This window comes from Arctopsyche grandis, chromosome 7 (assembly GCF_051622035.1).
Source record: "Arctopsyche grandis isolate Sample6627 chromosome 7, ASM5162203v2, whole genome shotgun sequence".
NCBI classification, from domain to species: domain Eukaryota; kingdom Metazoa; phylum Arthropoda; class Insecta; order Trichoptera; family Hydropsychidae; genus Arctopsyche; species Arctopsyche grandis.
The window spans coordinates 32238901-32260171 of NC_135361.1; the positions used below are offsets into that span (position 1 = coordinate 32238901).

A 21271-nucleotide genomic window follows, 5' to 3' on the forward strand; every position below is an offset into this window, starting at 1 on the left:
ATTTTTATAATTGTATTGATGTATGAGTGGAATTTTGATCTGCTCTCTTCCATTTGGGCCTTTCAGGGATTTTTTGTATTTACGTCTGGTTTTTACCTACATATATACATATGTATGTATTGATGCTGGCTGTAGATGCAAGGCATTCCATTTAACATTTTCTGTTTATTTGATGTTTATTTATGTATATGTAAATCGTAATGTTTCAATTGTTTTAATAACTCGTAATTTCGATAATTACAAACTTTAGATTATTTGGGCATTTTTACAGATTACGAATTAATGGAGCGCCATCAGATTGGGCATTTTGGAAAATTTAACTTCCGTAAAATCCAAAACGGCCAAATATTTCAAAAAATTTCACAATCGTATTTAAAAAAAAAATTTTTTTTGTTTTCTAAAATAACAAATACATACAAACATAATTATCCACATTGGATTTTGTGTTTTTTAATGAAAATTCGTTCGTGGACAGGTAAGTGTCTTACCAACAACTCACACTTATGTATGTACATATGTACAGCGTTACAGAAAAAAAATCTCAAGTTCCCGCAAACCAGGTCTACATACTACATACATACACATACATATGTAGTAGGTAGGTAGGTAGTTGTATGTACGCACACATAATGCAGGTTAACTTATTGCAGAATGAAAATGGTTTTGGTTTAATGCGTTTTCCAATTCATTAGTCGCATCTGAATCGTTGGCGTATTCGTTGATCGGTCGGTCGGTCGGTCGCTCGTGTTTGCAATGATTTTATTTATTTTTTTGTTTGTAAGAATGATTTTCTAAACAGAGTGGGGCTGTTTTTCGACGTAATGTCGCAGTCGGGATTCGAACCAGTGAGCGTAAAAACGCCAGGTCACCGCGTCTAAAACGAAAAACCGTGAACGTTCCGTTCCGTTCCGTTTCGTTCCGGTATCACTCGCCCACCTGCGAATATCGCTCTAATCATTTATTCCTTCTTCTATTCATCTCATCCACACCGTCTTATACGTACATACATATGTACATACAATATTAAATGTATTTCACAAAACTAATTTGTAGGCTGTTTGCTCAATAAACGCCGATCATATATCAATTTTTTCCGATCGATTGAAACCAGAAGCGGTGCAACGTATTGATTATGTCGGATGCTTACATCCAAATATGAACGAATGATAAATTGAGTAGTTTTACGATCGGTTAGAAGGGACGATGACTTATTGTGAGACGACGAAGGATAACTCCTTGACTATTACTCCCCGTAAGCCACGTAAATCCAATCCATTTTTTATTCAATCCATCGTTTTATCGACCATAATCTAATATATAATTTGGAAAGAGACTTTGCATATACATATATATGTAACCTTCGTTCGTAGACGACAAATTGATTTATTTTTTTTTCGATTCATAGGCGCCGATTCAATTTTTTTCGATGCAAAGGATTCGAAGTTCCCCGGGGCAAAGCCCTAAGGGCCCTGGGGGCGCAGCCGCCGGATTCTGGTATACATATAATTTCGAAAGAGACTTACTATATATGTTTGTTTTTTCGTGACAGTCAATTTAATAAAAAAAACAAATGAGTTTTCAAATAAATTTATATAAAATAAAACTATTCAAATAAATTTAATAAAATGTTTACTATTGTTTAAGCGGTTAATATTACAAATGCCGAGCGGAGCCGGGTAAAACCACTAGTCTATCTATAAAGAGGAAAATTTTACAGCTTTCTAGTTGATCAACAATTGTCAAAAACTAAATTTTCCACAAATATGTAAATTGATGTGAAATTCAATGTCAAAATTCATATATACACCAGAACATTATTTTAGAATACGCAAACGTGTTCTGTTTTCGCCAATTATAGCGAAAACTAACATTTTTTTAAATACTCCTATATGTATATGCTCAGCCATAGGGCTTTTTAACCATTTAGCTAATCAGACGGACGTTGACATATTTTGTAATGTTACTTTTGGTCGGTTTATAGGATCCATTCAGAATATTAATTTTTACTATCTTGACGGATTTCCTTTTTTCTTTTATTGTTAATTTTATACTATAAGATTTCATTATATGTTTTTATTATGTAATTCGCTTAAATGGGTTTTTACATGTAAATAAATAAATAAATATTTAGACAGGAATTTAAATATTATTCGGAGAAAACTCATACCGTTGGATTAAAATTGATATTTTAATGACATCACATAGTGATTTGTCGGTGAACTATTCATCACATTTTTCTAGTGGGGTTACGTATAGCTACGATTTGATTTTTCATTCCAGTGTTCGATTGGTCGCAAAGCTTTGCAATGAACCTGGTAACATCGCAAATTCGTGAAAATACAGAATTTGCAGGTCGTCGGTCGTTGGTCTAAGCAAATTAAAAGACGTGGAACAACAATAAAATGAAATAGTGGCAGTTAAGAGAGATTCCCAAGGGTTTTGGGTCCCGTTGACCCCAGTTCGTCTGCAATAATGTATTCATCATTTGCGATGCCCCCCGCCGGCCATACAAAATGTTCGGCGGCTGCCAACGCGACTAACACCGCATTAATCACGCGCACCACACTCGTGGAAACACTGCCTGCCTGCCCAACTAACCCTTTTCTTACCTTCCCTTACCTTGACTCTCTCCACTCGCGAGTGATCCATTTACGTTGCAACTCTACCCACATTATACGATTCTCACGTTGTGCACATTAAAACACATCAAGCCTTCATTTTTACTCCATATGCTAATTTATAATACCATTTTCAGATCTTCTTATAGGGATATACATATATACATACATACATTAGCTATACATATTTGCGTATCTTCAAGTCATCTCCCATTTTATTTATAAATTTATTTATTTATTTTGAATACACAAGTCTACCACAGTGTCTTCACAGGTCACCACAATATGACACTGTGGCCTTTATATTGATGAATCCTTTATTTAATCCGGAATCGCTTCATATTATTTCGTACACATTTTATAAATTCTAGCGATAAAATTTAAATGTTTATGAAAGCAAATACGTGTACATTGAAACTGTATTTGTGATCAATAGTTGTAAAAATCTATAATGTATGTATGTACTAGGGATCCCAAATATTCGAATATATTGGAATATATTCGAATATCGAATAATAGCTTTAAATTATTTATTTGTAGTTTTAAGAAGTTGAAGATATCATTAAAGTTTTAAGAGAACCATTATCCGGAACATCAAATAGAACTAAATGTGCTGTAGATTGAAAATAAAAAGATAAGTTCGTATAAAAAGTATTCGAATATTCGAATATTTTTTAGAGACTTTTTTTGAGGAAAGAAAAAGCCCGAGGCTAGACTAGTGCGAATAATGTCATAGAATACGCCATCGAGAGATAAAACCACTAGACTTGTATACCTCCATGTATCTACATATGTGCCATATATAATATATACATACATAAATACGTGGTTCATTTTTAATTTATGTTGAAATTTTAATCGAGCTAAGCTACTTTCAAAGTGACGCTACTGACATGACATGACAGGAAGCAAGAAACCGTCATCGGCTACTGATACTGGAACTGCTTCGATGACAGTTTCTCGCATTTCATTGTGCAACTTTATTAGCTGTTCAATTTTAGTATAGTTAGAGAAAAATGTTTGAATTTAAAACAGACAAGTTAAATTCATATAAAAGCTTAGAATCGATCGCAGTAATTAATTATAATAAAAATCAGGTTCGTAGAAAATTGTAGAAGTATACCTACGACTAGAAGTACGCACAAACAAAAAGAAAAAAAGGTAGAGCAAAAAAGAGAGGTAGATAGTAAGTAGGTAGGTACATACAATATGATTAGCATTAGTAATGAATGAATGTGGCCGAGCACGAGCACACGAGTATGAGCAAGAGCAAGAGCAAGAGCAGCAAGAAAGGCTGTTGCGATTCTTGCCCTCGAGTCTCGCCGCAGGGGTTTAGACTAATTGGGCTTTGGCCCCCTCGAGGCCCCCGTGTGAACGTTGAATGGGGCCTTCGCCATGTCCGAGTCAAAGCCCCAACTCCAGCCCCTGCCTCTACAATGTACTTCCACCTCCACTTCTTACGTGCTGCGTGACTGATCGTCAATCCACTTCATAAATTACGTTCAAGGGGCCGACACGAAATATTGATAACATTAAATTTTTATTTATGCCCATACTAGACTAGAAAACACGCGATAAACGAAGCGAATCTCGAATTACGCCATTCGCGTATCGCAAACTGTTCGGATGTCCGACATCAATTAGCCATACTCGTATGAAAATAATGAATTACACTGAAAAAACGGTCGCTTTGCCCTCATCATCATCAATCATTGCTTTTTCACCGAGAGGAGAATGGGTGGTTACATTAGAGATGCGCAACGCATTTTCATGTACATACTTGGGTGCCTATGCATCTTGTTCATTGCGTTTACTTGCATGTTTTAACTATCAAAATTGTGTTAAGTAGTGTGCCGATTACTTAAAACCGATGTCAAAGTTAAAAAAACAAGGGAGGTTTGTACTTATTTACGTACGTAGGTACACATGTATTTGAATAGATGTAAGAAAGAGAGGGATCTCCATCATTCATTTGTAATGACCGAAAATGATGGTAAAACAATTCAATGAGCGTGGTTCGACAACGCGTATAATAACTTCCGAACATAAATTTGACCATCATCAATCACACACGCGCATAAATAATGATACATTTTTTCTATCGAATGTAATGTCAGAGCCATAGCCAGAGCTAGAGCTCAGCCACTGTACCACAGCGTGGCGAATCGAGAGAAAAGCGCCGCATTTTACTATTGGAACGTTAATTTATACCAAAATTAATGACAATCAATGAATGGCTCGCGCGCGTAAATCATCTTACCAATAATTGAAAATTTATTTTTTCGTCTCGTTTCCAAATCATGTATCTATACGAGTTAGTATGTAAGTATGTACATATGTACATATGTACTGGCGGCCATCTTGTTCCCATTGAAGTAAAAATATACACACTAACTTAAATTTCCCCCGATAAATTGAGTAAAATTTTATAATTATCTTTTAAAAAATATAATACTTCTGTAAAATTATTCGGCAGAAGCCATAGTAGCTATAAATAAAATTACTATTGAATATGATCATATTTCCGAGTCTTCAAATTAGATAATACAACTATGAATGAATGTACGTATGTAGTGACTAATCTGAAAAATCACAAAAATGATATCTAGGTGTGTAGTGTGGAAAAATGAAGCGTTAAACGAACATTGAATATTGTAATCAATATTTAATAAGAAATAATTAATATAAGCCAAGTACGAATATTAAAACGTTTATATTTTGTTATTATATAATCTGCAGTATATATGAAAACTTAAATGAAAAAAATTGATGTAAGTTTTTATTATGAAAGCGTTTATTTCATTTTGATGAAAGCTCCGCGAAAAGCGCTCTTCGCCTGAACGTAAAACCCAAACGGCGAAAAGCGTTAAGCAAACAGGAAAAGGGAAGTAAAGTAAAAAAAATATATATATCAAAGCGAAGACGAAATAAAAGTTGAGGAGAAAATACGTGAAACGCAAATTTATTTTCTGTTGTTTTTTGCAGTAAGAAAGCTCACCGCGAAAAGCTCGACGGAAATGGAAACCGTCTTGCGTGGAAAATTTTCAATGAAAATCGTTATATCCATTTAAAATACAAACGCAATATATCATCTAAAACACACACACGGTATAAAATACGTACAGATATGTGTAGTTTATTCGAAAAATATTCCCCTTTTTAATTAACAAATTTTAAGGCTCATTAAACGCTATCAAAGTGAATCCCGCGAATTCGACACGCTCACGGTAGTACCTATTTATCAAACATTAATTGTTTCGACCTTCTCCATTTCAAAATCAAAACACTCGAAGACATTATTGAAAAATGCACAGCGGAAAATATAATATTATATTATATATGCGAATTTCATCATGCATATATGTACATACATGTATGTATGTATGAATAGGCACGTCTACATGAGACGATAAGTCGAATTTTATTGCTGAAATTTAATTACGGCGCGGCGATACATACCTACTATAAAAACTACAATAACTGTTTTCAATATAAAATTCGAGATAAGTACTTTAGTACTTACAACATTTATAATAAAAATAAAATAAAATAAAAAACCTCAATATTTTCTGTATTTTTCGCACAACTAACGTTCAATAATATCTGTGTTTGATGTATTGATGTATTCGGACTTTTTATAAACCAAATCGTTACACGCATCGTAATGAGTTGAAAAAGAAAGCAAAACCCCTGCAGGGTTTGTCGCATGTACATGATATGTACATAGACATGGCAGAATACTAAATTGTTTTTACACTAATTAATAAGATACAAATATATAAATTGTTGGTACATACATACGTTCATAAGTACCAGAGTTATATTTAATATTCTATGTTGAAAAGTTCACCAACTTACACGTTCAATATTAACGCTCCATTAACCAAATTGAATATTAAACTACACACACATGCATAAACAATTCGCATATCGGCACAAGGCCGTCGTAAACTTACAGAGAACATTTTTTCCCGAGTTTCGACATCCCATCGGACGGTTGGTCAGTCGTGGAACACGATTTTCGCGTATCAAAATATTTTAACTAGGTACATACATAGTATACTAAAAATTCGCACCAACTACCCTCAAAGCACATTCGTGAATTATTGAGACGTTTGTCATAACAGAAGCGATATATGTATGTATGTATGTAATTACAACTTGACTCATTCGCAGGTGATTTTTTAGTTTATAAAAAAAGCAATAAAAAATTTGTATCGGTTGACCGTTAAACAAATTAAATTGTTTCGTTTTTTGTATTCATTTAAAGTCATTTCTTTCGCACGGTTGGAAGAATTACACTCACATGCTTAAATGTTACTTACATTCATATGTGTATTGCAAATTTATTATCTTCAAAGAAAAAGTAGAATCGTTTTCTGAATGAAAAATGGATGGAATGGAAGTGTAACGCGTAATGAATTCGTGGCGATATCAATCGACGATATGCTAATACACGATTCGAGGAGTATAATATTATGTTTTCATGAATAATAAATTATGCATTTTCAAAAGCAAACATTCCCCTAAAAAATGTCTTTCATATGTAGATAATTTCTACAATATAATGTGATATTTTTAAGTGAATCGAAAACGTCAACACATCGTCTGGAGTGTCGTCACACGTTTATTTATAAAGCACACGATTGGACGCCCATAATAATACCACATTTACCATAATACCACATAGCATATGCGATATTTTATTGAAAAACTTTTTATTCTATTTTTAAATGATGCGATTATGCGATTGAATCTTCAAAGAATTTGAGCAGCACCTTCACTATACTTAAAACCGCTTAAGTTCCACAGCCAAACTGAATCAAAAAGTGGCAAATGATCGTAATTATTGTTTACCCACAATATACATATGTATGTATATGTACATATATGTACATTTATTTGTATCATCGTTAAATACTTAAGAGGTATTTATTTATAGACATATACCTACTTGTACGTGTATGTACATATATGTATGTAGATAAAACGTTTTATGAATCCTACGACATTTAATTAGACTAAATTTGTATCATCGTTAAATACTTAAGAGGTATGTATTTATAGACAAATACCTACTTGTACTTGTAGGTACATATATGTACATACATATATACATAGTTTTTTCATTTCGTCTGTAAATTTTTTGGGTAGAATGTGAATGTTTGTTAAATAAAATTAAATGTGTTTTTATATCTTTTATGTGTACGTATGTATGTTTATATAAAAAGTGTGTTATTTATGTATAGGTATTATCTCGCCACAGTGTCATATTGGGGAAACCTATGAAAACACTGTGGTATATGTATATTTATTAAAATAAAATTATATATCAATTACTAATATTACATATAATCAACCGAAGACGCCTGGCATGAGATTCAGTGAAAAAGTTTATGAAATTTTCATTCAAAACCTCCACACCACGATATATATATAATGTACATGATAACTCTATTAATTCTATCATAATTATTTGAAAAAAAAATCGTATGTCCCCCACTTCTACATATATTATATATTATATGTATTTAAAAGCAAAATTTGCGATCACAATATTTTTACGAATATATAATTTTCAAAAACCGAAATGACATCGAAAACATAAAAAATTCACAGACAATCACGATAAATGCGATTGTAATATTGTGTATTAGAGTTTTCTTCGGGATTTAAAAAATGAAAACAATAAAATTTAAGGAAAATTAATATATCATTATCTATTTACATTTCGTCCGACTCATTTTAGTTTATATCTATTAAGTACATACATACAGACAAGTTGTGTATTCGCTTGAAAAATGTGTATACATATGTACATATGATTGAATGGTTGAAACGAATGTCAGCCATTTGTGGAAAATGTAAATAAAATTAAAATAATTGATGAAAAGGTGAAAAGTGTAGTGGTGGTGAGATCAATATATATGTACATACATATATACATACATTGATACATAATAGGAGGCTTTGCGTTGCACGAGGCGTGCGTCACTCGGCCGAGTCCCGTCATCCCGGAAAATAAATAGTGGAGGAGAGCGTTGTGGGACGGGGTGGAGATGGGGATGGGGATGGGGATGGGGGAGTGAGGTGGTGGTGGTAGGGGTTGTGGTGGTGAGGGGTGGGGGGTTGAAACGGGACGTCGCGATTGGTCGCCCCGCCAAATGAGTTTTTATCAGCCGCTCCTCCATTGCACGGGTTTTCGCACAGGGGCGGACTTCGCTTTTTACATATACATAAAATACTAGGCACAATATAACACCTACATACATACATACATACATACATCATTCATTCTCAACTTTACTAAGAGCCTATATTCCCATATTTTATTAATATTAAATGCACTGCAGCTTTATTGCATTTTTGATTCGACTCATCCGGTCATATCTTTGAATATTTCATACTTACAGTATAGTTACCTATAGGATATACTTCGACATAATTATTGAATATCTAACAAGTTTTAGGCACACATACGCACACAAACACACAAACTAGTGGTAGACTATTTCATTAAAATTTCGATCACGGAATATCTGGCATTCAAAATTCCACCCAGCGAGAGCCATCCACACAAACTAACGAGAATTCGAGTGACAGATTATCCGTATTAGTGATTTTTGCGGCAATGATTGTCGTGTGCGAGATCTCCACGTGCGAAATAGATCGTTTACCAAAATCGTATTTTCAGGGTATCCAAATGAAAAATTGGTCACGATTATTATGCGAGACCTAATGTCAAGTCTTAACTAAGTTATTAATAGTATACGGTTATTCAGAAAAATATAAAAAGCTTTTCAAATCATGAAGCAAAAGATAAAACTCAAAATTGCCACTACAGAAGTAAGATGAAGGGCTCAAAAGAAAGGGCAATAAGCAGATATGTTTTTGTAGAGGTTTGGCCCTTTAGCGTAAATTTGTTTTTTTTTTTAATATGAAAAATAAATCAGTTTACTTTTACAGTTGACAAATTTTCGAAAACTTGTGACTCTAGTATATTTTTTTCTCTATTGATACAGATGCTTGTATTTGTTTCATTGAATAAACATAAGAAAAAAAATATATATTTACTAATATAGGTACCACTTTGAATTTGGACAGTATTAGCAATTAACTGTAACTGTAAACTTAAATAAAAAAAAAACCCATAAGACTTTATCCTGAGGTTATGTATTGGTCAAAATGTTCTAAATGATAGGAGCTATCCTCCATTTAAAGCCTTGCACTTAGCTTCATAACACCCCGTATATAAAAAATATAACTTAAATACCGTAAAATGTACTAAATTTGAATTGTATGCACTATTTATAAGTGACTGGAGTGTATGCATATTTATTAAATTATTAGTAGATATCTATTGGTAAGTCCGTCCCTGATTCTCACATAGGTATATTGTAATATACACATATGTACATACGTACGTAAGCAGAAATAGCCTCATTTGAGAACTATAGATTTTCGAACCACCCCTCTCATAGTATTAAATTATATTATTTATACATATGTATATTAAAAAAATGAAATTGAATTACTATGTACTTTTCGGTTAGATATTTTGAATTAATACTCGAATGGGAATATTAAATTTACATTTATTCGATTGTAAGAAGGAATATTTGAAATTCGATTCAAACGTTTATATGAAAATCACATTATATTGCTACATATGTATTATGTACATACATATGTACCTACACAGCGATATATGTATGTACATACATATGTATATATATTCCGATGATGCGAAAATCTGCATTTGACGTTTGATTTCAAATTTGAATGTCACTAACACCAAAGTATGAAATATGTCTGTGTATGTAATATATTTATACACGTGTTAGCAATATTTACTGTATATACATATTTTATGACACGATTGTGAAGTGGATATACACATGGAAGTAGGTTTTATATACGTGTGGGCATTTGAAAACAAAAATATTTACCGTCCCGAGTCTCATTGAATTCGAAATGGGTTGATATTATAATTTATTATGAAGGTGACGTTCCGAAAGGGTTAGTTTATATTTGGAGTTTGGAATTGTTTTCTGATTGGCGTGACGATTTCGATTCCACATAACAAGCTTCAAAAAGACCATTCCAATTTTCGCATTTAATATTTTTACATATGTGGTCGTTAAAATGACCTTTTACTCCCCTCCCCGTTCAGGGCTGCCACTCGCTGCTACAAGACATTCCAATCATTTTTAAATTAATTGTTGTTCAATTTTCTCATTGCAAACTAAAATGTTATACATTACATTTATGACAATGTATCAATGGTTATCCGATTCTTATTGGATACTTGCTAACATCAACATTTATTTTTATAGGTCATCATTATCTACATTTGCAAACGCTCACCATCCAGAGCTTCCATTCCTCTCTGTTCTGAACTTTCCTAACTATCCACCTATATGTATTTGTCCACCTATATGTATCCTATGCATACAAGTAATATTTACATATATATGGATTTATGTAGATAACAGTGGCGTGCCGTGAAAATCTTCCCGTGCGAGTTTTTCACGGCAAGTCACTGCTACATTTGCTACATAGCTTTCCTTGGGTCATTTTACACTGTCTTGGATACCATTTGAGCACTTTTCTTATCCACATTTCATCCGTTTTCCACAAGTATTTTGTCTTCTGTCTTCCCTCGTTATTCTGAGCATCAAACGTTTTAGCTATGCTTTTTTATATGTACGTGCCTAATGCAACATATAGGTATAAGTACATAGTAGTAAATCATATTGACCGAAGCTGCACTTTTGGGTGAAATATGTACGTATATACATATATAAAAATTAAAAGGTGCAATAAACGGTGGGCATTATAAGAAAGCACTTATAAGTGGCACAATAAGAAGTGCAGACCGCAAAATTTAAAAGCCATAAATCTCCCTAAGCGTAAGTGTCAGATGCGTTCCGCGCCATAAGGTTGCCATATGACACCCATTGTGCGCTTCCACGAATATCGCCACACATAAAAACACACAATAAACCATAAAAACCGAACGCCGACAATCGAACCGGCTCGAGTAATTCGCAAATTTTACACGTTTAATTTTTGCGCGCGGGAGGAACGGGGCCTAGTCAAGGGTAAACATACATACATAGTGAAAATAGCCCGAAGGCCGGGTGGGGGTGGGTGGAGTGTAGACCCACCCTGTATAAACACTCGGTACGTGTACAATAATAATACGCGTCCTGTTTTTATTATTATGATAGCGTAACACGCATTCGCGGAGAGGCCGATTGTGCCGAGTTGTTATAGCGTGGCGTGGCGTGGAAGCGATCTGTTTGCTCAACAAACAATACATTCCCCGCAGCCTGTATAGATATATAATATAAGATATAATATTGGGTAGGTGGGTAGGTACTTATCGTACACGTATACTATATGTATAGGGTGCAACGTGCAAGGGACGATGGGAAAGTGAATGCAACTCACAGTGTTGAATGGGAGGCGCCTTCCCCGCTAAATAGTCGACTTTGCATATGAATTTGTTGTCGTCGAGCACGTATAGTTCTTCTCCCGTGCTGAGTTGCTTCCGACAGACGAGACACGTGAAGCAGTTCAGGTGGAAAACCCTTTCCCGGGCTTTCCTCACCAGGTCCGAAGGTGAGATTCCGTTGCCGCATCCGCTGCATTTCGTGCCGTATCGTCTGAAAATATCCAAATAACGATCCCTCAGAACAAACAATTATTGTGGGTACACATAAATACAGCACTTGCACTGAGCACAACTATTTATGTAAGTGCACGGGTGTCATAGTTTTAATAAATGTAAGCAATTGACGTCAAAACGTCAAAAATACGCAAATCATGTATATTTATTTCATGTTAGTAATGACATATATATACAATATGTATATGTAATGTACGTATCTATCTAATAGATACATATGTACATAAACATATACAGAGAAAAATAAAATGTTTTAATGATCGCTTGCAATCTGATACCAATCAAATTGCAAATAGTGAAATATAGATACATATATTTAATTTTTGTTTACTTTAAAACTTTCTACTATGTATAATATAATAGATGTATGTATATTAACAACCTTAGCTGTTCTCAAGTTACACCTACTTAACGGTCATAAATGAGGATATTGGGATGAGTGCTGATCAATCAAATTAATTAAGACATAACAATAACAAATCGATAACTAATATATATATGACTAAATGTTCTTCCAATTTAACACTATTGATAATAAATTAAACAACATACATTCACTCAATGCACACAACCAGAGTGGATAAAACGGATTTGAATATGCGAACGTACTATCATATGTATGCATCTACAGTAGATATAGAACAGTATAGACCTTCTGTCGAAGGAAACTGCAATGCAGAGACGACGAATACTTTAGTATTGTTTGTTAGAATATAGTTTGTTAGAAAAAGAAGAGTGTGATTGGCAAGTTGGCGTTGGCGTGACCCCGGCGAGTTTAAAAAAAGTGAGATGTCACATTCGCTACGGGGAATAAAAACGAGACAATGTGAAGTCGCCGCCGTTTCATAAACATACATACGTACCCATGTACATGCTTTATTTATAGGTATGTAGTATGTACATACGTATTCAGATTAATGATTCTGCAGCGAAATGGCAGCTCGTGACGTTTCGCCGATTATATCGTGACGGTTGGGGCCTTGTTCTTGCTATTGCTAAGATGCATATTCTTACATATTTACTCCTTCTTAATAGTAGTAGGTACATTATATAATAACAACATAAAATATGATCACTCGATGCTCGTCAAACGTACCAATGTATTAGAATGTCAAAATTTGGTCTGACCAGGGAAACAATATAAGATGATAAAACAACTTGCAACCACATACGATAGGTTTTGGAACGTTAAACATACATATAAACATATATGTACATATGTGTGTGTACATAACATCTAACTTATTGGTCTGCGTACAAGCACGACTTTGGGGTTTTGACGAATAACAATTAAAAAGAAAAATTAATTTACTTATTAATTATTGGTATGCATTTACCATACCTATAGTTTACAGATGACAACGTCTTATTTATATACATTTTACTGTATTATAAAATCTCTTAATATAGGCTATCCAAAGGATGTCAATATTATTGAACTGCTCAAGCCTTAAGTAGATTATAAATATGTACCTATAGATGTACATATGTAGCAATCTGTTGGTATTTTTACATACCTCTTCTTACTTTTTATAGAATCGAAGCTAGGCGATTTTCTTACGCCAAATCCCTCAACTTCGGTTGGGTCATTTATTTTTTTCCGACTATTAAATTATTATTTTGTCAATAAAAGATTTATATTATGTATAATTGAGTGCACTTAATATTCTGGTCTATATATTACGACAGATTGTTGCATTTGTTACTGCAAACGATTAGCCGACATACATTGTAAATACATATACATATATGCATGCCGATGTGTTGTAAACAAAATTTGTCATTGGTTAAGATTAGATATATATGTACAAAGAATTATGCTATATGCAGAGAAATGTTATAATAATAGAAGTGGCTTTAGGCGTCATATTTGTTGTCAAGTGAGGAATGTCCACAGACTTTTGTAAATAATTTTGACGTCAGTCGTATTTGATGCGTGGTGCTCAACGTATGTCCGATAAAAACTTCTCTGTTTGTTTATATTACTCGCAAGATGGGCAAGTGCATCGTTAAAAATTGCACAAAACACACAATAAACAACAAGGGATACATTTTTTACAAGTAAATTGATCATTTAAGTAACATATTATTCAATTAACATCGTAGTTTGACAGTTTTTAAAAGTGTCATGGCGATCGCCCCGCGTTCTACATAAAATTTCAGGGGTGGCACCAGACAAATGTAAAAATTATTTTTAAATAAATGTAAAAACATTTGTCTTGGTGGCGCCGAATTCTCAATTATTTAATATCGAAAACCACTTATTTAAGTTTAATTAATATAAACATCGTTAATTTTATATTATACATATTTTTGTTGAAACTTAACATTACACGTTAATTTAAGAGTTCCCAAGGACAGACAAATACAAAAAAGTGGATAAAAATAATCCGCCAAGTGAGAAAAGAAACGGATTGGCCACTAACGTGCAACACCACCATATACTCAAATTGTAAATAAATCTACATCAAAATAAAACTTTATTTCATTTAGTGAATATGTGTTGACCCTGATTATATTCCGTGCGTTGTAGCGTAGTTATGGAGACGTAGATTCTGTTCAAGAAATGAGCGACCTGGTTGACAGTGTTCGTATCTACCGGTTGACTGCAAAGTATGCGTTACGCATATAAATATATATATATATATATATATATATATATATATATATATATATATATATATATATATATATATATATATATATATATATATATAAATTTTTTAAAGTTTTTCTCAAAAATGGAACGAAAGGAACGTTTTTGTTATCTAAATTTATTTATATCTACATATATTACGTAATATAAAAAAAGTACAAAAACAAATACAAATAAAAATACTTTATTATAAAAAAAATAGATTTATTATACGCTATACAATCGAGCGCGGTGATGTAGTGGTAATCTTAAAAGCAGTAATTATTAATTTTTCTGGAATTTTGAAACGGAATTGACGGGTTTTTTTGGATCATTATCTGGTTTTGGCGGAGGGAAATACCGGAGCGCACATGCCGCACCACTACATCATGCATGACTGTATTATACCTATACTTTTACTTACAATTTTTTTTATATTACTTATGTGTTGGGAACTTTGTAACCACCGTGTATGAAAAAGCGAAGATACGTCGAACTCCGAAGCGAAACTAATGACCACTGCATGTATATACACTAATACTGTCACCCAGGTCACTCGTTTCTTGAACAGACTCTACCGCATATTATTGACACGGGCAATTTATTAGTAAAGGCACTTGTATTATTATAACATTTGTGTGTTCCCAGTGGTCATGAGTATGAATGTCCCTACATATGTATGAACGATGATAGAGTAAATAGTAAAAAGGGGAATTGGGTTGTGTGGGAGATACATAGGTGTAGGTGTACCTGAAGAAGTCTTCTCTGCAAAAGAGCTTGGCCTCTCTGGAGAAGCACTTTTCTGTGAGGGGTGCTCTGCAATCTGCGCACCTGACGCAGGCTGCGTGCCACGCCCTCTCCAGGACATGAAGGAGGAACTTGTCCAGGATGGGCTTATCGCAGCCCGCGCACGCCATCACCGCGCCGCCAGACTCTCCTCGACCTGCAACCAACCAACCATCAGAAACACATTCTATTACACATGTATGTGTCCTATTTCACTAAATCATATTAGATATGTATCTATCAATGGAGAAATATCACATAACAAATGAAAAAATAAGGAAAAACAATATGTGTTGAATGGATCTAATAAACCGACCAAAAGTAGCACTAAATGTGTCGTTGTCCGTCTGATTGGTTATATGGTTAAATGGCCCTACAACTAATATACATATACATAATTACAGGCGGTGGCCGTCACTGCATCGAAAGTCGAAAAATATAGAGTGAAAAAATAAAAAGTTAAAGGCGTTTAAATAATTAAAATTTGACAGCGAGATGGCAGGGCGAAAAGTAATGAAACTACCGATGTGACAGATAAACGTCACCGTGTAATATGATGCAGTATTTTCAAACGTGTCTAATACGATATTTTTTCACCATCGTAATTGCGGATGATACCTTAACTTATATTGATGAGCAATATGGCAAAGTATGAAAACGATCAGATAAGAGATAAGGGATATAAAAAATGACCGCTTACACGAAAACCATGTGAAACGTATAAGAGGTTAGTAAAAACCAAGATTTTTCGCGATTTTATGACAATATGTGAAATAGTCCGTTTACCATGCATACATATGAAGAGCGGGTAGTATTACCCGGTCTCCGTGACCAGCTGGAATGTTAAATTAAACGCAAATATCTAAAGGCAAAGATCGAAAATCGAAAGATCTTAAGTCGAAAGATAAAAAAAGGGTGCATGGTAAACGGTACATACTCACTTAATTTGCGCGAGCAGGATACAACAGGAACAAGAGGAACAGGCTTTTCCTCCCGCATTAATGTGCGCGCGCAGAATACGGGAGGAAAAGTCTGTTTCTCTTGTTCCTGTTGTACCCTGCTCGTGCAAATTAAGTGAGTATGTACCGTTTACCATGCACCCTTTTTTTTGATCATTTGACTTAAGATCTTTCGATTTTCGATCTTTGCCTTCCGATATTTGTGTTTTCTGTAATTTAACATTCTGGCTCGTCACGTAGACCCAGTATTACCATAAATACATACATTCATATATACATAGTACCGTTTACCATGCATACATTCTTTTCGATCTTTCGACTTTCGATGCAGTGACCCAGACCTAATTACAGGGTACCATTTATCGGTCTGGTAAATAAAAATCTCTAAAATAGCTCGCACGACAGATTCAAATAGGTTGCCAGTTACATTAATAAATCCCGACCCTATCAACCTAATCTTAAATGAATAAGGTCTACCCTAACATAACCTAACCTTTAAATAAATAAGTGGTGGCTGCTAAGATATTACGATTACCCAGTGACAAAGTTACTGGTTATGATTTCACTGAAACGTCAAATTTTATTTTTGTTATGGCAACCCGTTTGACGTTTGATTTTCCGGGCGAACGCTGATTCTGTCGTGCGAGATATTTTAGAGATGCTAATTTGACATTAAATGTCGTTTTGACGTTTGTCGTGTAATTTATTTTACAGAAGACCAAAAATATTCTCCCATAATTATGTATATACATAGGTATTGTGTATCTAATATATGTATGTGTAATTTCGAAAGCGACTTTGTAAGTATGTATGTAATGTTGGTTGGTAACATCGAAAACAAATCAAAGTTTCTATGAAACAAATGAATATTTACTATAAGATTCGCCATTGTTAAAGCTTTTTATATAACAAACACTGAGCGAAGCCGGGTAAAACAACTAGTGTACCTATGTATATAATATATCTATTGTACATATTATAACTAAGTACCTACGTAACACTCGATTCAAATTATCCGTACGAAAGAAAATCTCCTACAACAACTAATTATATTAAAATATTCATCATCATCAATTATATTTTCAAATTTCATTCTATTTCCGATTTATTTAGGTAGGTAAAATGTACCTCTACAATGCCTAGTAATCTCACTCAAGTAGGTATACATTTTAATATTTCCAATAACTGTATAAAACGGTTTGTATCATCTGTGTTGATTGTACTCATTAAAATTTATTTTTATAATAATATGAATAGGTAGAAAAAAAAATGTTATTAACATAGATGGAAAACTATAATATAGCAAGTGCATACATTTCTGATCTACCTTATAAATATAAAAAAAATAGTCCGCTGATTTATCAATTTGATCACTGAATAAATTATTTTATTGGATTCGTTAAAATGTCCATTTTAAAAATCACTCGCCTGTTTTGGCTAGCAAAAAATATTCCATTATGCGTATAATAAAACTTCATATTGTATTTAATAGATACATCAAATTGTCAAAACTAATCGTCAAAAATTGGAGCTAAATTTAAGGTTACCTTAACTACCGACCGTTAAATATAAAATACTGATCAATCGATATATTTACCAAAATCATTTATGTTAAATTACTAACACGAGAAAACGGCGATATTTAATGATTTTCAAAAGTGTCGATTCAAAACGAATACATATCATGTGTATGTATGTAAATTAACGTCGAAGTGTATCATCAGTTGTAATATATTTCATTCATTCATATTCGAATACAATTCAACTAGTAAATAATAGCCCTGCAAGCACATATACACCTTCAACAATGTGCGCCAGTTATAATATTATATAACAGTTGAGTTTTGACAGCTTCCATGTTTTTACGAATGCTTTAGAATTCGATAATGCGTTAATATTTGCTAGGTATTACGAATAAAGGTACGTATAGCTATAGAGTACCTTAGTAATTTACTAGTCTAACCTAAGCTCTCCATCTTGCCTGGTACCAATTTATAGTTGACATGTGTTTTCAGTTGTAATATATTTTGACCAGTTGGAATGTAAATCGCCGTATTAATCAACTGACTCAGGTGAGACGGAATATATTCCACCCAGTCAAAATATATTACAACTGGAAGATACACTTCAACTGTAACATACATACATACATATTGTATACTTCTAAGAGCAAAACAAATTTTCTTTAAAATAAATCATAGCAAATGGTTACATATCATACATATGTATATGTAGGTACTACGTATTTTTATAATGTTTTAAGCTACATTCATATTTTACGTTGGCCTTACTACTATCAATTAGTAGTGAACAGTGTTATTTATATCTTTAAATTCGAAGTGATCAATACATCCTATTTACAAATTAAATCTCATTTGAAATATACATATGTACCTACATACATACATATGTAGGGGAGAAGTAACATGAAAGGACCATTTTTGTAAATCGATTCATAAATACTGTTTAATCAATCGAAAATAGAAAAATATATTAATAAAACATAAAAATAACCTTTAGGAAGGCAAATTGATAAAAAAAACATCATAAATTGTTCTTAAGGTTTCGTATGCATACGATTTTAAAAAACATTAAGTTTGTCCCTTTTATGGAAACCCGTCCATGAAATCCCATCCATTGGTTCCCATGAAAGGGCCATTGAAATTATATGTAAAAAATTGTATGTGTTAATGTGTGTATTTCGTTTATAACTTCGTATTTTCGTTCTACCTACTTTATATTTATCGGTAACAATTTAAATATGAACTTATATTAAACTAAATATTTATTGAAATGAAAAAAAAAAACAAAATTTTGTTTTGGATGCTTTGATTTTTTTAATGTCTGTAGGAGATTTGCTTATAATAACTTAAAATAATTTGATTAAACGACTGAAAATTCTAAAATAAATTATCATTTAAGTAATTTTTCATGAAAGAGCCGTCCCTTTCATGGAAACATTGAATTGCTCTTTCAAGGAAATAGTGCTTTTTGAGAAATCCCCTAAAGCTTAGTCCTTGATAACTGGGATATTTAATGACGTTCTTAAATTATTACAAACTAAATAAGTAAGTTAGGTTATTTGCTTTAGCAGAAAACAGAAAAAAAAACACTTTTGGTAACGGAAATAAACTTTCACACACAGATCCGAACACTTTCGATCCTGAACTGTCAGATCAAGAAGAGAGTTTTACAGAGTTGCCATTGTTAAAAAACAATATTCATTTATGTGACAATATTAAACATAGACGATAGACTGGCAATCGCGAATGGCCCTTTCGTGGTACTTCTCCCCTACCTACATACATATGTATGTATAACTTACGAGTCTCCTATCAAGAGTGTAACATGTCCTCTTTTTTTAAAATATTCACTTGTTCTCTCTTCTTTTAAAATATGCTCAAAGTGTTCTCTTTTTACAGGCTTTTTATCATATTTACACATAAGTGATTCGTAAAAGTCACAATCGTCAAAAAAGTTTCAATTCGTTACTTACATACCTATGAGTATATTAGCCTAATAATATACATATGTATATTAGCCTAATAATAGCCAAGTAGGTATTCATTTAAATATGTAGAAAAAACCAGACTCAGAAAAGCAACAGGTACAAGTACCGAATTGATTAGTATAATGGATATGTATGCTTAAACTTGAAATTAAAAAAGGATCCGTATCGTTCTCTTTTAAAATCCAGTATCATAATTTTGTATAAAATTTACGTTTGAAACACTAATGTTGTATGACGATGCATCTAACTACACATTTTGCATAAATATCCAATCAAAATGTTGAGGAGGGGCATAAAAACAATTTTTGGCATAAAAATAAAATTCAACAACCGCATCGAACGTCCTGTCCTATTCGCGAATCAGCATGTCAATAAAATTTTATATTTATGCAATCCGTTTTGAATTCGTATAAAACGCCAATGGAGACAATTGCATTCACTTCACAAATTAGTTTTTTGTATACGTATTTTTGTATTTACATCGAAGTTTCATTTTATTTTTGATTATAAACCCCATAGATATATGTTTCTAGGTATATATAAATATGTATCTACACTGACATATACATATTATAAGTTGGTAATTATTTACTTTGTTCATTGTCCAATGGGAACTATTATTAATATTATAATATACATACATATGTATATGTAGGTGCATACACACTACTTGACGCTGTAAGAGGCAAGCCTGAACAGGATAGAGTCCTTTGAAATGTGGTGTTACCAGAGGATGTAAAAGATCTCATGGAAGGAGCATGTGAGGAACGAAACGGTCCTCCAGCTTCTTCATAAAATATAAAAAAGAGAGAGCTTCTTGACACGGTAAAGCGTCATAAGATGGAAAAATTTGGCCACGTTATTCGCGGCCCCAAATATCGTTTTCTACATGTACAAACAATCATAGAGGGGAACGTGAGTAGAAGGCAAACTGTGGCTTGGGAGAAAGAAGCTCTCTTGGCTCCGGAACATCAGGACTTCGGAACATGGGAAATTTTTTCGGCTTGCCCATGATAGGAAGAAATTCGCACGGGCCATAAACGATGTCTGTCCATGGTAGTCGCTAAT

General features: G+C 33.2%; 1 protein-coding gene across 1 annotated transcript in view; it reads right to left on the reverse strand.

The window, feature by feature from the left end:
- The window catches only part of Lim1 (LIM homeobox 1), a 42847-nt gene extending 24179 nt beyond the window's left edge, over positions 1 to 18668 (reverse strand). Inside the window, exons 1-3 of the mRNA XM_077434242.1 lie at positions 18656 to 18668; positions 15698 to 15890; positions 12075 to 12289 (exon numbers count right to left, since the gene is read on the reverse strand). Of these exons, the coding sequence (XP_077290368.1) occupies positions 12075 to 12289; positions 15698 to 15890; positions 18656 to 18668 (421 nt within the window). The remainder of the gene's footprint in view (positions 1 to 12074; positions 12290 to 15697; positions 15891 to 18655) is intronic.
- Between the last annotated feature and the right edge of the window lie 2603 nt (positions 18669 to 21271).